A 17,061-nucleotide genomic window follows, 5' to 3' on the forward strand; every position below is an offset into this window, starting at 1 on the left:
AACAAATAGGAACCTGCAAATGTTGGCCGTAATTTCTATAGAAGGTTTAAAATCTGAATAATACAAGTATTTATTTGCTCAATGTTACTCCCATAAAATTGTGGCTGTGGTTATAGTTAATTGAACACCAATCCCTAAAGCGCAATATGAAATACTTTATTTGCATGTACTTTGCCACTGGAGTGACCTTTCTTGTTCCTCTTTTATTGGTTAAGGCATCTGTAAAATCTTCTGTCCATATGTTTTCTCTAGCAGTGTACTTATCATACCATCCACAGATGCACCTAAGGGATGCTAAGCAACATACAGTTGCAATAAGCTCATAGATGGAAGCTTTTTACTGGCCATTCAGGAGTAACCATGGTACAGTGTTAGCCATCCTGTTTGGGTTACAGGTAATGGGTTCATGATGGCAATGGTGTTTGCTTCAGGACCCAACCTTACACACACACACACACACACACACACACACACACACACACTATGGCTGGCTTCAGAGTAGCTTTCTAAACACCTAAATTAGGGAGAAGGAGCACAAGTCTTAGTTCCCTTTTCCCATTCTTGGCTAGGATTCCTTAAGTTGAGCCCATGCCTCCTCTTCATGAGTTGAAATATTCTACAATCTATAGTGCACTGTTAGAAGTTTACTTCTGAGTCTATTTACTTTGTCAACAGTGTGCTTGGTCAATGGTTCTCTCAGCTTCAATGGATTGGTCCAGTTCAAGGTTGAGAATGAATGGTACACAGCTTGTGCAGATGCATGGGATGAACCATTGTCAAGCAGTGTCTGTCACTGGTTGGGACTTGGGTAAGTAAGGCTGTTTAATTCATTATGTTTCAGACTGTATATTAGGGTGATGACTTTTTTACAACCTCATTTCCCTGTATCATAATTTGATGAGCTTTCATTAAAGATTAGATAAAATCTTACTTTCAAAGAGATTTGATAAAGAGATTTGATTAAAAAAACCTCACGCACAAAATGATTTTAAAAATTTTATTTATCAGTTTTTTGACCATTTTTGAAGTCACTGTAAGCAGATATAAAATTGAACCCAAGCTTTAGAGTCACATATATACAACATTATATAGGATTGTGGAATGTGTGTTGTGTCGAAATTTGATACGAAATATATATAGAATTGTTAATACAATTTTATGAAATGGTAAAATGGCAAACAAAAAAATTAAAAATGGTTTGTGCGTAACCTTTTTAAATATTTCAATGGAATATACCTCATTTTAGTCATTAATAGGCAAAAGTTCATCCACTTGGGCTACAGGAAATATTTTTTGAGGGGAAAAAATGAAAAAGTCATCACCCTACTGTATATGCTTCATAATAGCTATATCTGGTAGAAGAGTGGCCAACTTTGCAAAGGACAGTATACATACATGTGTGATTATCCAATGAAAATGTAGATGAAGAATGGGGAACCTATGGCTCTCCAGTTATTGTTCAGTTCCCATCAGCCCTAGCTGAATCATCATGGATGACAATAGCTGAAGTCCAGTTTTATCTGGAGGGCCACAGGTTCCCCTCCCTAATATAGAGCATCATTTTTAGTGGATCAATACTATGAGGTTATATTTTTATATTTTTGTTCTTCTACTACAGCTTATGACACTGCTTTGAGAAAGAGCAGGAATGCAGGAAGGGCCCTAAGACAGGCACGCTCTTGAATGTGTTGTGGAGTATAGCTGATTTAGTTCCGCAACGTCTTTTATAAATAAATGAAACTTTCATAACAAATGCTGAATTGTTCAGAAAACCTGCATTGGCCAATGCACTCTGCCTTCTTTCTTTAGTTTTAGAAGACATCTTCTTAAATGGAGTATTACCAGCATCTATTAGTAGCACTATTTTAAAGAAAAGTATAGAATGCTATAACATACAATTGATGATATCATCATCACCATCATCATCTTAACCTTAAGGATGCTATCAGCATGAAGGTGGCTGCCCTTCCATCCTGTAGCTTCCAGGCACTCAGAGGCCCAGCTCCCCCTCTATACACCATCTCCTCTACAGGGACATGCACCTGTTAGGAAATCCACCCCACAGATGGTTTCCATTGACAGGATTGGACCGATGATCACCTCATCCTGAGACAGGCTTTGCACGATGGCCACCTGGGTGGGCAGCCTTAAATGTTCTTGTAGGTATCATTTCAGTCCTTGCCATTAAGCCAAGTAGGGTAGCCTGCCAAGGACAGTGGTTTTCACAGCAGCAGTAGCAGCAAGACACTTGCAACACCACTGCTTGGCAGGAGCACCTGTCAGGCACTCAGCATTATCTTGGCATCAGCTGTGACCAGCTGGGAGAGGAGGGACCTCTTCTAGGATACCAGTGGGGCTGCTGTGGCCAGAGAGGCTTTCCCTAAGATCAGCAATGGCAACCATGAGGTGTTTGGTGAGATACACTAGCAGGCAACCCTCCTCACTGGGAATGGGGGTGTTGCCTGGTCTTCTGTTGAAGATCCCCCTACCTGAACTGACCTTGCTTTCTGTGGCTGCTGCTCCTTGTGGGCAGTTGCTGCTGTTACTGGATCTCCTAATTGCAGCTGCTACTGCTGGTGCATTGCTGTGGGGAGAAAACGCTTGGGAAAGTGATGTTAGCATGAGCATGACAATATTGTTTCTTCCCTATTTGCACTTTGTAGGGAAAGTGTTCAGAGTGCCCACTATTTGTGAAGTATGTTCCCTGGAGTGTTCACACCTCTACCCAAGTGCTCTTTCAGAGTGGTGTGGGGCATTAGGGTGAGCTAGGACCAGATTTCTGAGGACTGGGCCCTCTCTATTGACTTCCATTGTGTGGTTTGAACTACTCCATCCTTTTTGCTGGCCTCACTTCTGCCAGGGTATCAGGCAATGTGATTGAGTAGAGTTAAGATTCAGCCTAGGTCCCCAGCTGCATGGTATGATGGATCCTAAGTCACACCCTGGCAGATCTTGGATCTGGTTTACTCCCTAAACCATGCTCATTCATTTCAATGGTTCTACTCTGAATAAAATATAGCTGAATACCACCCTAATAGTTGAAAAACTGCATGGGCATGAGCAAAGGGAGTTGTCATTTGATGCTAGTGATGTCCTTCTGAGCATTGTCCAGTACCTAATGAGACTTGCAAGCAATGCACTGTAGCTTTATTCTCTCTTGCACTGAACTGGAAATAGCACTGAATTGAGCAGCTAAAACAGCTTGTGGAGCAGGCAGATCTTTTAAAGGAGTTCATTCTTTTCAGTTGAGATTTATGAGGAAATTCACTTTTTACTTAGCCTTTTCCTGAGGAAAAAGACTAACCGCTGATCAAATTGGAAATGTCTGGTCTTCCCATGGTGACAAGGAGAAGTAAATCAGAGGGGCTGTGCATGTGCTCAGCATCATTCTTCTTGATAATGACTTGAGGAACAGTGTGTAAAACTGACCAGCTTAACAGAAAGAGTGGTTTAGGGCCGTCTTTAGCTCACAGTGTGTGTGCTTCAGCTAACTACAACAGCATCCCCGTTGCTTGAAATTTTGGGGGAAGATGACTATGTTGTACTGTATTCTTTTTATAATGAATGTATTGTATTCTGCCAGACCCTCAAACCTCTGCGCATATCCTGCTGCTTCCAAGCACTTTGGTAAAGTGGCAAGAGCAAAGTCAATCATAAAATCAAAGAAACTGCAGATAGAAAAGACCTGCTAGGTCACTTAGTCCATCTTCCTGCCAAGTGTGGGATTGTTCTCCAGCTGTATTTCCACACTAGCGTTAGCTAGCCTAGTTTTTAGCTTCCAGGATATTTTGCCAATCGCCCAATGACTTCTGCATGTTTAGCCTTGCATTCTAGAGCTCTGCTGATATTTGGCCTATATTTTCATTTCCTCAATATTTTATCACAATGGGCATGAAGAGTCCTACTGGGTATTGCCACCACAATGCACAAGAGCAAATCATGTCATACAGAACCGTCATTCTAAAATTAAATGTTATTTAAGTCAATGTTATTTAAGTCAATTAAATGTTATTTAAGTCAATGGTAAGTAAAATGCCTAGGGCTTGCTGATCACAAAGTCAGCGGTTTGAATCCCCGCAACGGGGTGAGCTCCCGTTGCTCGGTCCCAGCTCCTGCCAACCTAGCAGTTCGAAAGCACGTCAGAGTGCAAATAGATACCGCTCCGGCGGGAAGGTAAACCGTGTTTCCATGCGCTGCTCTGGTTCGCCAAAAGCGGCTTAGTCATGATGGCCACATGACCCGGAAGCTGTACGCTGGCTCCTTCGGCCAATAAAGCGAGATGAGCGCCGCAACCCCAGAGTCGTCCGCGACTGGACCTAATGAGTAAGTAAAATGAAAGTCCTAAGGGTTAGACATTAACTTTCTCTCCTGCTCACCTAAATTAAAACATGCTAGGATTTATAAAATGGAATGGAGTTCAGGAATAATATTCTAGCTTTCATGGAGAAAATATGCACGGTACTTTCTTGCTCTGGTCCCCAAAGCCTGCTTTAGGTATAGAAGCTCATGATTTCATGTGTAATGCTTACATCCACAGAAGATCATGTGACTGTAGCTGTTTACTACAGTCAAGTACAGTAAAATAATAATAATACTTCATTTGATATGGTTGGACTGAAACCAGGGAGTGCATTGGTCCATGTAGAGCATCCTTCCTAACTGAACATTTTAAGAATATGTAATAAATTTTACTATCATCACTGGTTGAAGGAAGAAGGTAAGTGGATTGATTCCCTTCTCTCAAATGGATTGTGCCTGGCAAGTTCATGTGTAGTCCCATTCCAGAAACAGTACAACACAGTGATGGCTGGGCAAAGTACCATTGTGATCACAGGAATTGTTGGCTGTCGTATTCTGACTGCTCAATTTACTGGCCATATTTCTCCATACATCACAGATGTTGAGTGACATGTATCTATAATGGGAAGATTCATTGAGGAAGAGGAAGGAAGAAATCCATCAGACCATTTCTTAAAGCCACTGCTATATTATTACTAAGGCATTTGACATAATTGTTTCTAGAAGGTTTATTATTATTATTATTATTATTATTATTATTATTATTATTATTAAGAATATATTCCAAGCATTGTTTTCCTTTGTAGAAGTGTGAATAGATCGTATCCTGTCTTATTTGATCAGGCAGGACTTTATGTGGAAGTTACAAAAGCAGCCAACAACAATTTAATACTAACACCCAAGTAAGTATTCTAAACTTATGATAATGAACAATTTAAGCTGTGCTTAGGGCACATTATTATTATTTCTTTAAATTCAGCTTGTCATATTATTCCTTCATCTTTTATAAAAAGGGATCATGCTAGTGGCATTAGGAGAGGGCTATGCAGAATCTGCAGGTCAGTCCCAATGGTATAGTGGATAATTTACATCCATTATTTTTTGCTTGCATCTCTTCTGCCAAAGTTAGTCTTCCTTTTTCTTCTCATGTGGCCAAGACTTCCATTTCCTGAAGGAAGCCTTCTTGCCTCTAACAGCTACCTTTTCTCTGCGTGTTAACTATGCTGGTATCTTCTTGGCCCTAGTAGTACCTCTTGAATTGTGGTATGCAGTCTACCTGAGCTTATTGTGATTTTGAACAACCTCCAAGTCCTCTGGAGATTTGACCCCGTTGACTTTGCCTTTCATCTTCCTTTTATAGCACTCTCCTCACAAGCAGTGTGTGAAGCAAGGCCAGTGAGGGGTATGGCCTGGGTTGAGGGCATACGGTTGGGCAGGCCTGGCTCTAGGGCTAGTCCTGGTGGCGCGGGGCCGGCAGGGGGGCGCTGCACAGCAGAGCCGCGCAGGGTGGGGGTGCCGGAGCGATCTGCGTGCCAGGGCGCCCGACCTGCTTGAGACGGCCCTGTGGTTGGGGATAGGGTGGGAGGGGAGCTTCCAGGGCCAATAGTACCAGTTGCATCAGGTGGGAAGTTCTAGGGGATTGGCATAGGTGAGTAGGGGGTTGGCAATAGAGTGAGGGGTTGGTTGGAGGAGGCAGCCTTGGCAAGCAATGCAAGCAGGGGCAGAAGCCCCTAGTCTCTCACTGTGTGTATTCTTTTTTTCCATTTGTGCAGTTGTCTTCTATTTATCTGCAAATTTTTATGCATGATGCTTGTTGATATTTACTGATTTGTGATATGTTAACTAAAGGCACAGTCACAGCCTCTGGGGCTCAGATGAATTGCAGGCTAATGAAATATTCTTCAAGCCCCTGGATCACAGAAATACTACAGTCATTTTGAACTGTGGTCTTTTACTGTTGTGGAATCTATCTTCTTTTTTTCTTGACCAAATATTTCTCAATCTTCTGAGCAAAGCTAAGATAGTCCTGACAGAGCAGAGTTATATCTATGTAAGTATTGCTTCCTAGCAAGCTAACATTTTAAAATCTTTGGTCACACTGATCTCTAGTGGCAAATGACTGTGTAAACATATAAGAAAGCAATACTGTTTTCTTACTAGAGTAGTGAAAGTCTATAAACTATTGTAAAATGTGCATACTCCCTAATATTAATGATTAAGGAAGTACAGGGATTGAGGTGACTTTTTTGTAGATTATCCAGCAGTGTAGACTTTACATAATCCTTAAAGATACTTGCATATTTTTAACAAAAAAAATTTAAATGTATCTGGTGAGAAGCACCATGTCACTAACCTTATGGTGTTCCAACAGGTAATGAAAATCTGTTTTCACTAAACACCTTAAATACAATTACTGTGTTCTCATTCTAGGGCAAATTGTCTCAATAATTCAGTGATTCACCTGCAATGCAACAATAAACGTGAGTGTATGAACATTCAAAAGTTTAGCACATAATTTCTGCACCACGTACATTTTCTCTTACCATATTATATGTAACAATAAGGTTTTTTATAGTTAACATGTATAAAATAGATTTCACAGGAGCAAAATGTATTGTCAATCTTTGCGTAAGTTAGGGCACCAAAAGGCAGTGCAAATAAAATAATATTTAAGGGCTTCCAGAAAAAAACCATCTTCGTGCTACGTGAAGGCTCTAAGAGAAAGGATCTCCACTATGGGCAGTTGCCCCAAATATCTGCCTCAGATATCTGTAGGTATAGTAGACTCAAATAATGTAGCTCTGGGTAGTCCTAGAGATCATAAACTGATCATAAAGAAGGCACTCTCAAATGAAATTCCAACACTTTGGAAAGTCATTATACTTCCTTCTTGATTTTGAGCCCCACAAATGACCTGGATTTAACTTTAACTTTTTCTTTTAATGGTAGCATGTGGGGAAAGGCTGATTACTCAGGAACATGGAATGAAAATTATAGGTGGTTCTGATGCTCCAGAAGGTGCTTGGCCTTGGATGGTCTCATTACGTTTCAATTCCAGGCCAGTTTGTGGAGCATCTCTTGTCAGCAATGAATGGCTGGTCTCTGCTGCACATTGTGTATATGGGTAAGCTTAATTCTATCCTTAATTTGTAATATGTACCTGGTTCTTTTACTTCTGATAGCTTAGCAGGAATTAGGAATTTAGGAAGCTGTTTTATACCAAGTCAGACCATTAGTGCATCTTGCTTAGTATTCCTTGGCTTCTGTATGACGCTGTTTATTAATTTAGATTCTGTTTATGTTGTTGTTTTATTGCAATTTTAGCATGTTGCTTTGTGATTTCAAATAAAAGGTGGTATTAAAATACTTTAAATAGATAAACAATTTGTCAATGCTGACTGGCTTTGGTTCTCTAGGTTTCAAACAGGGGTCTTTCCCAACCCTATGGGGACATAGCAGGGCGTGAGCCTGGGACCTTTTGCACATAGAGGTCAGTGCTCTACAACTGAACTATGGCGCTTAATTTGCCATTTTGGGGAGAGCCATAAGCTAACATAAAATCAGGGTTGAGTGGATAAATCAATCTGGCCCATCTTTCAGAGGCCACTTTTGTCAGGTACACGCCTGGTTCTTCATTCTTTCCTTTGCAACCCCAGCTTTAATTTCATAGAAACATAGAATTATAGAGCTGAAAGGGGCCACAAAGGACAACTAGTCCAACCCCCTGCAATGCATGAATCTTTTTCCCAACGTGGGGCTCAAACCCATGACCCTGAGATTAAGAGTCTCATGCTCTACCAGCTGAGCTAAACTGGGCTTGCAAAGGATGGATCTTTGCAGCCATGGCTTGAATTCAAGCTGGGGCTGCAAAGATTCCTGTCAAAACTCAGCACCACTTTCTGCAGAAATCAACTGCAGAAGCTCAGATTGGGAGCTCCTGCATAAATCCAGCAGGGCTAGGTTTTTGACACCAAAAACAGCTCTTCTTGCTGGGTAATATCAAGAATAAACTTTAAGGCTCCCAAAGATTTCTTTGCAGCCTTTGCTTTACTTGCCCCACACTTGATGTCATATGGCATCAGGTATGGAGCAGGTAGATGTGGCTTGGGGGAAATGGCCATGACGCAGTGTAGGACCCCATTACCTGTTTTAGTCCATGTCACTCTGATCTTGAATCATTGGGGGTGGGGTGCCCTACAGCTTGAAGCTGAAAAATCTTCAAACTCAGCAACATGAATGATCAGGGTTAGGGATCATGTGAAATTTCATGTTATATCATTTCATGATATCAACATTTAATCCTGGCACTGCAAAGGGCTCATTATCCTTGTTGCATGCTGTGTTTCTTGTGATGAAGCTTAGCTCTAGTCAGGGCTGGCCCACCCATGCTGCTCCAGCAACAATAGCTACGGCACACTCCTTGGAGGCTGGATCCTCCACCTCCCTTGTAGCCCTTTGCTACCAGCGGCCTCTTGGAGTATAGGAGACACTACTGATTCCCTCCCTTCCCTAGAGAACAAATGGTGATGTCCCTCTGGGGTCTCCTGGAATCTTCACCCACCTGTTGTGATTATGCAGCTTTGAGAAAAGAGGGGTCTTTTTTATAGCAGTCAAAGGAAGAGGGCTCAGGAGTATATTATTGTGCTTTTATGACAAAGGCTAAATGACAGCTTGGTCAGTGACAAATGGGGTGCTTGCTAATACCACTTACACTGCAGAGTGCAATTCATTGCTCTAGTGGTCAAACACGAATACCTGGGCTTATTTTGCCTTACATGGATGGGTTGTATACTGGGCTGTGAAGCTGAATCTACCTTTATAACATATGAGGTCATTTCTTAATGATACCACTGGCAGCATGTTGGATGAGTAATGCAGATACACTTAGCCTGGTGTAGCATATTTCATGTAGATAACTTTACATTAATCACTTGTTACTTGCTTATATCCCCTATTCTAACTGATGAGATATAAGGTTGCAAGTAAATTGAAGAATCATTAAACTGGATTCCATTTTTAGAAGTGAAGAGCTTTGACTGTATTAGATACATTACAATAAATATGTTCACATTCTGATAGACTGTTGAAGGTTTCAGTAACATGTAATCTGATCAACACTGATTAAAAAAACTGAACTGAAATGAAAAATAATCAACAGTTTATCAGCAAAATGTTAAATATATATTAATAATATATATATACATACATACACATACATATGCACACACACAAATATATAAATACTAGAAGGAAATGCCTGCCACTGCCCAAGTATTTTTGAAAACCAAGAAATATTGTGATTTTTAAATGAATAGTGTTGAGTTTCTGCTTGTCATGCCCAAAATTGGGTGAAGTCGATCCACTGATTGTCTCCAAAGAACCTAAGGGTAATTTTGACTCCACACACAGTTTCCCTTTACAACAAGATAACAATGCAGTTGCTTCTAATACCCGTACTACCTTAGCAATCTTTTAGATCTCCCCCAAAACCATTAACACCTCATTAACACATCAGCTCATAGTGATTTCAGCCCCAGAGTGTAACTGTCAGTAAAATAAAGCTATTGCTTTGTGTCGGCTCTATTGAAGGCAGCATTTTGTTAAAGAAAATAAAAAGCAACAGAAACTTTGATAGAGGCAGGAAGGGGGCATAGAGGCTGACCCAGGAAAGAGGGCAGCGATTTATGCATTTTGGTGCCACCCGCAATAGGGTGGGTCATAAAAAACTTTTTTTTGGAAAATGTTTCCTCCCTTGATCTTATATTATACTATTATTTTCTGCAATATTTATTTAATTAAGATAAAACATGTTGATAATTTACATGAAAAACCAATGGTTTTGAACAAATTATATGGAACAATTAAGCAAACGGTGTACTAAACAAGTAAACATAAACATTAAACAATAAGACACCACTCATATTATGTGTTGCATCAAAACATCACATTATACTTAATTACTTAGGTATAAATTGTACTAAATGCTTACATTTTGTGTAATTAATATAATTATGCCTTATGCAATATTATACATTGTGCATGTACACCATATCATGCTAAAAATATGCTTTTATGCCTCATACTAAACGTCTATTTTGGTGCAAAGTCCTTATTTGTCTTTGTTTTGGGAATTTAGAGCGATTGTTCATTGTTGTTTTGATGGTAGCATCACGTCTTTTCTCTCCAATAACTATCCTAGATGCTCTAGCAACCCCTTTCACTGCACGTTCAACCATTTGCGAATTGCACTTGAATTTTGAAATTGTTAATGGAGTGGTAACAATATTTAACAGTTCATTGTTTGGCATTTTCCTGATTATTGGTGGCTCATATGTGTCAGTTTCTGACCATTTTATCATTTGTTCCATACAGCCGGCAGATACAACAGGCACTACGGTAGTGAGCCACCTGCTATGGCTGCATGGGCCAATTCTGAGCAGCTGTAAGTCACTGCTGAATTCTCCAGAGATGAGTGCAGATGTAACTTGCCACAAATAATACTTTTTGTCAGTAGATAGATTTTTCCAAACTACTTATGGCTTTTCTGGGATTGAATCTGTTCGTGCAAAGCATTTATATTCAAAAATCAGTGACACTGGGCAGTAATTTCCCAATATGCCCTGAAAAGGTGTTAGCCCCAGATGTGGGTCCATCTAGCTAAATGATGAGATGTTGTAGAGGCAGTTCATTGGCAGCAAGGAGGCAAATATTCAATTGCAATGGCCAACCAATGTCTATTTCAATAAGATGGTTAATTCCTCCTGGGGCACCTATGTTTGTGTTTGTCCCATCACAAGCAACTGCTGCAAGTTGACTCATACTAGGTCTTTTTCTCTGAGAAATGAGATAAGAGAATTTGCAATAGATTTCACCTTGCTATCAACCGGTGTAACATGACCACCAATGTAATTTCCATCAGGCAATGAAACAATTGAAATATGCTCCTCTGTTAAATTTTATTAATTACACAAAATGTAAGCATTTAGTACAATTTATACCTAAGTAATTAAGTATAATGTGATGTTTTGATGCAACACATAATATGAGTGTTGTTTTATTGTTTATTGTTTATGTTTACTTGTTTAGTACACCGTTTGCTTAATTGTTCCATATAATTTGTTCAAAACCATTGGTTTTTCATGGAAATTATCAAAATGTTTTATCTTAAATAAATAAATATTGCAGAAAATAATAGTATGCAACTATTATTGCTCTACATAAAATCTAAAATTTATGTTTATTAGTTCACAATTTAACATACTGAGAATAAATGAGTCAAATTCCTATGTTTTCATCACTCGTAGTGAGGCAAAATTTCAGTCTGTAGGAGCAGGGTCTAAATATTAACCGATTTGTCCCAAATTTGAAATTTGACTATGTTTATACCATACGCCTGATATAAGATCAAGGGAGGACCCACCCTAACCCGCAAGGTAGGAGCACTTCCTAGTGGTTTGAGACACAAAATACAGGCAGTGGTAAGTCAGGTTAAATTTAAGTCTGTAACCATCAAACATACTTTTCTTTATTCACAAATAATCTAAATTCATCTGAAAAGCTGTTTAAATATGAAAGCAATGTACAAACATTTAGTAGTATTCCATAATGGTGTCCCCAGGCACCATAGTTCCTTGGCGGAAGCTGAAGTGTGACTTGAAAAATTAAGCCACCATGTTGGATCATCCCTCACTATGGTGTCCTGTGCACACCCAGCCAAGGAAGACAAGCAGCCGATAGTAAAGACTTTCAAAAGCACACAATTACAGTGCACCAGATAGAAACGCACGCATGCTTCTAGTGTCTACGTAGCTAACATAAACTTTCCCAGGTTTGTGCTGGGTGAAGCAGTTGAAGCAACTGTGGGACCAAGCCACTTTATCCCCCGTCCCCGTCCCCCCAGTTTGTGTAGCCTAACCTGAGACATGAAAGTTGTCACTGTGTTTTTTTTATATACAAGCTCCCATTGGGGGCAGTGGGGGTAAGAGAGAGCAGGTCCCTCACCCAAACTGCCTCTACCTCCATTTCTGACATGCCCTGTTCCCCTCCTCCAATTTTGGCTGTGTCCACCCTGGCTCCTACCTCGCGGGTGGCACCAAAATGCATAAATCACTGCCCTCTTTCCTGGGTCAGCCTCTATGCCCCCTTCCTCCATCACACACTCAGCAGGACCCTGCCAGTCCCTGACATCTGGTAGAGATACGGGTGCCAAATATGGGCAGAGGTATCCCCAGGAAGTTGTACAACTACACTGCCATATACTGGTCCAGTTCGTACTGTAGTTATTGGACAATTAAGGAAAATATAGTCCCAATATTAACTGAGCGAGGAAAGGTTTGTGGGAATGTCGTGCATAGTAGGAGAGGATATATTGATTAAATATTATCCTTCCTCACTCATGCTAGTGAATCAGTAGTGGAGTACATTCCCCAGTATATTGCAAGAAGCAAGTTGGTATATTTGTTTGAAACTCTTTACTTAAGCAATTCATTCTGGCTTTGCCCAGATTGGGTTATTCCTGGTAATTTCCCCTTTTATCCCTCTTAAAAAGAATAAAGGCACAACAGTCTTATTTTAAAAGTAATAAGAAGTTTACTCACATTCAGTTCACAGTTGGTTCCCTGAAGGCAGGCTTTGGCTTGTAGTTACAGAATAGAGTTTGAGTTCATCCCATATGGGGATTGAGCTCATGTGCTGCTGGTTGAGAGCCATCAGACAGCAAAAGCACCAGTATCAGAAGAGAGCAGTAAAAGAGTCAAAGAGGAAGGTGGCTGCATGACTGGCCCTTTTACAGGGTCTCACAGGGACTCATGCCCATCTATCTGGTCACAGGTGGGGGGGGATGCTCCACACCAGGTGTGACAGGAAGTCCTCCTGGCTGGAGTAACATCCCTGTGTGTCCACTCTGGGCAAGCAGGAAGTGTTGTATTTGGCTACTTATGTTGCATCCCACAAAGTTTTGGGTGGTATGCAGGACACAATATTAGATTACCTTTCTCACAGTAGCAAACAGATTCCCTATTCAGTTTTCAGGCTGTGTGTAATTTTTGTGTTAAAATAAAATGTCACTCCAATTTTAATATGTGGGAATCTTGTAAAAAATTGGCATACACTGGTTTATATCAACAATACTGTCAGACCTCCATACCACTTTCAAATGATATAATAAGAGCACATTACATGGTCCAGCTGCATTCAAATGACTGAGACTTGTGCATTAGTACATTGTGCAAAGTGGTGTAATAGTAGAAAGTAACAGAAATTACGTATCACAAATTGCTCAGATCTGTTATTTGATCACAGTTGGTTCTGACTCAGAATATTCTTTGTAATTCCTCAGGAGGAATTTAAAACCATCTCAGTGGAAAGCCGTTCTTGGTTCGCATAACAACCTGAATTTGTCATATCCTCAAATAGTCATTCAAGAGATTGATCAAATCATCATAAATCCCCATTACAATAAGCGAACGAAAGATAGTGACATTGCTTTAATGCATCTTCAAATCCGAGTGAATTACACAGGTGGGATCATTTTCTTTTCCTGGTTTCTTTCAAATGGTGAAGTGATTTAGAGTCAAATCTGGAAGAACTTTGGAAAGTTAAGATACTACATGTTTCCAATAAAATAGACCTGAGTACTTGATGCATTCTGGACTCACTGCTATGGAGGAGCTGCTTTTGTAATGACATCATAAAAGACTGGACACTGGAATTGAAACTGATTGATCATTTATTTTTCACAGATTACATTCAGCCCATTTGCTTCCCAGAAAAAAACCAACAATTTTTGCCAGGAACTAATTGCTCCATTGCTGGCTGGGGGAGAACTACAAATCAAGGTACGTCATCACACTGTTAAAAGGCCCCATTAAAATCCAGAGCAGAACTTTTTCTGTCTCTGTGTTTTGGTATTTTCATGATGCAATCAATACAAGATACTTGGAGTAAATATATGTTTCTATGCAGAAAAATATTTTTCTTATAACTGTCACAGCACTGGATTCAATGGAACAGATTATACCTCCCACCCAGGAGAGCTGTTGGACCAAAGCGTGGGCCATAAGAAGAAAAGATAAGCCCTTTTTTTCCTGTGTGGGGCAAACAGCAGATTGGGTGTGGAGATTTTTATCTGGAAAATGTTGTACAATGAATTAGTAATTTAGCCACCAAATTAGCAGATCAAGGTGACTGCTTTTCAATAATACATGGCATGTACCGGTAGTTTAGCCCTGAATAAGTAATGCACATTGCAAGCAATATGCATAGATCTGCACCAGTTAAAAAGGACAGAATGCAGTCAAGGCCAGGGTTAAGGAAATCAGGAAACATCAATACATGGTGCAAACACATAATGCCTCATTTCTCACGAATGCCCACCAATCCCAACAAGTTGCTCCATGGAGAAGAAAGTTGTTTTTCCATTCTGATATGTTAGTTTGCATGTTGGCCTCTGCTTCTAGACCATGGTTCACCACCAGCAGATGCACATGCGCCTACAAAGACCTTCTCTGTCATTCGCAAGGCATCTCTCCCCACTGAGGTTCATCTTGAAAGAAGCATTTTATTGTAGACAATGGAAGAGGTTGTGCTGTGCTTGGTTGCAGGAGGAGGGGTGCCCACAACAGTTTCTCTGGTTTGCAAATGTGCCCACAGGCCCTCTGTTCTAGACTATGCTTTCAATTACATATATGTATAAACAAGGGGCTATACAGTATTTAAAGATACCAATAAATCAGAAACAGCAAAGAGTTTTCTGGCACTTTAAAAATACTAGCTGAGTTGTTGTCGCATTAGCTTTTATGGACCTGAGCCTATTTCACTCGATGCATCAAGTATTCTCCTCATTTGGCAAACACATAAATGTTTACAAACAATAAAAACTGTAAATCGAGGGCAATTCTAGTCTACAAAAGCTCGTGCCACAATAAATCTGTTTTGAATGTGTCACACGTTTTCAAACGGATATTCAGTTATCCTTTAGGAATTATTTGTGATTTGCAAGAAGTTAAAGATAATTTTCATTGAGAAATATATTGGCTAAATTTTTATGCAGTACCATCTATGTACTGACTGCACCAAAACCTGCTTAGGTTGAGCAAGTGGCTGCATGTTAGGACCCAAACATTTGGGGGAGAGTACCCTTTACCAAGGCTCAGAGATGCAGTTGGGACCAGCCAGCAACCTCATTTCAATGGAAGGTCAAATGGAGCTAAAATGCAAACCAACAATGAAAGCATTTCTTTTGACACCCCACTCAGTCCTAACATGTTAATTTCAATGGGTCTAAGACTCTATGTGAATCAGAGAATTGAAGAGTTGGGATGGAACTCAAGAGTCATCTAGTACAGTATTTCTCAACCAGTGTGCCTCCAGATGTTTTGGGACCACAACTCCCATCATCCCTAGCTAGCAAGACCAGTGGTCAGGAATGATGGGAGTTGTAGTCCCAAAACATCTGGAGGCACACTGGTTGAAAAACACTGATCTAGTACAATCCCCTGCAACGCAGGAATCACAGCATAGCTCAGGCACCCCCAAACTTCGGCCCTCCAGATGTTTTGGACTACAATTCCCATCATCCCTGACCACTGGTCCTCTTAGCTAGGGATCATGGGAGTTGTAGGCCAAAACATCTGTAGGGCCGCAGTTTGGGGAAGCCTGGCATAGCTGAACACCACCCAAGCTGTGTGAATGTTAATAGTTGTGACAATGTTTGTTTTTAACAACTAAAAGGAGATGACTGAAGAATACCACCTGACTATGTTAGTCCAAACTTTAAGCCAGTCTGTGCATTATCACGGCTATGCTCATGTACACATCTGCTACAAGCTCATCTTGTTGACATTCTAAGAGTCTTGCTGCAACCCCAAATGTACAGACATAAGTAATTCTAAAAGAATTATTCAGGTTTCCCAAATGTGGATATTTAAAGTGTGTGTGTGTGTGTGCATACATATTTTCATTTCAGCAGAAAATGCCTGATATACATTGTTTCTTGCAGCAATTATGAAACTCTCTACTCATTATGGAAAGCGAGTATTCTAATTTTCTGCAGGCAGAATATATGAATAACTGCTAGCTGCTCATAGACTTCACTGGATTTATTAACATGGTAACACAGGCGGTATAAGGCACCTATAAACTATCTGTTGGAAACGGGCAATGTTAGAATGAATGAAAATATTGCTTGAAGAACTTGTTTTACATTATGCATCAGGCTCATTCAATGCATATGTTTAAACAGGTTCTGTGGCAAGCATATTGCAGGAAGCAGAAGTCCCTCTTATAACACATGAGAAATGCCAGCAATTGATGCCTGAGTACAATATTACTGAAAATATGATATGTGCAGGATATGATGAAGGAGGAACTGATTCCTGTCAGGTAAAATTGATAACATATGTCTTCTCTGCTACAATACAGCTGGGAAAACCCAGCCAGACGGGTGGGGTATAAATAAATTATTATTATTATTAGGCACATTTTTTATTCTCTGATCATTACTTATGGTGCTAAATGTTCTATATAGTAATTTGATAACCAATATGTGGGAAATCATTACTTAACTTGGGAGCTTTCTTTAAGGACAGCATCATTATCAGCAGCACCATTATCTTATTGCTTTCAGTTTTTCTCATTTATGACCTTAGCATACTTGATTTTATTTAGAGAAACAGCAACCTCTAGGCCCTGCCACCTCCAAGGGAATACAAAGCAACTACTGATATCATTGCAGGCCATGGGCTACTGTAATCCTCAGATTGT

General features: G+C 40.1%; 1 protein-coding gene across 5 annotated transcripts in view; it reads left to right on the forward strand.

Moving 5' to 3' along the window:
• The window catches only part of TMPRSS15 (transmembrane serine protease 15), a 62,984-nt gene that overhangs the window by 43,571 nt on the left and 2,352 nt on the right, over positions 1-17,061 (forward strand). Inside the window, exons 19-26 of one of the 5 annotated variants that reach the window (XR_009557481.1) lie at positions 676-808; positions 5,106-5,201; positions 6,730-6,779; positions 7,249-7,423; positions 13,637-13,818; positions 14,040-14,135; positions 14,291-14,409; positions 16,541-16,680. Coding sequence is in view for 4 of the 5 variants with exons in the window: in XM_060273630.1 (XP_060129613.1) it covers positions 676-808; positions 5,106-5,201; positions 6,730-6,779; positions 7,249-7,423; positions 13,637-13,818; positions 14,040-14,135; positions 14,291-14,451 (893 nt within the window). In the remaining variant the exon portion in view is untranslated. Of the gene's footprint in view, positions 1-675; positions 809-5,105; positions 5,202-6,729; positions 6,780-7,248; positions 7,424-13,636; positions 13,819-14,039; positions 14,136-14,262; positions 16,681-17,061 lie in introns of those variants that run through there. The other 4 variants (XM_035114994.2, XM_035114992.2, XM_035114993.2 and 1 more) reach the window with 4 other exon arrangements.

Source organism: Zootoca vivipara, chromosome 4 (assembly GCF_963506605.1).
Source record: "Zootoca vivipara chromosome 4, rZooViv1.1, whole genome shotgun sequence".
Classification (NCBI taxonomy): domain Eukaryota; kingdom Metazoa; phylum Chordata; class Lepidosauria; order Squamata; family Lacertidae; genus Zootoca; species Zootoca vivipara.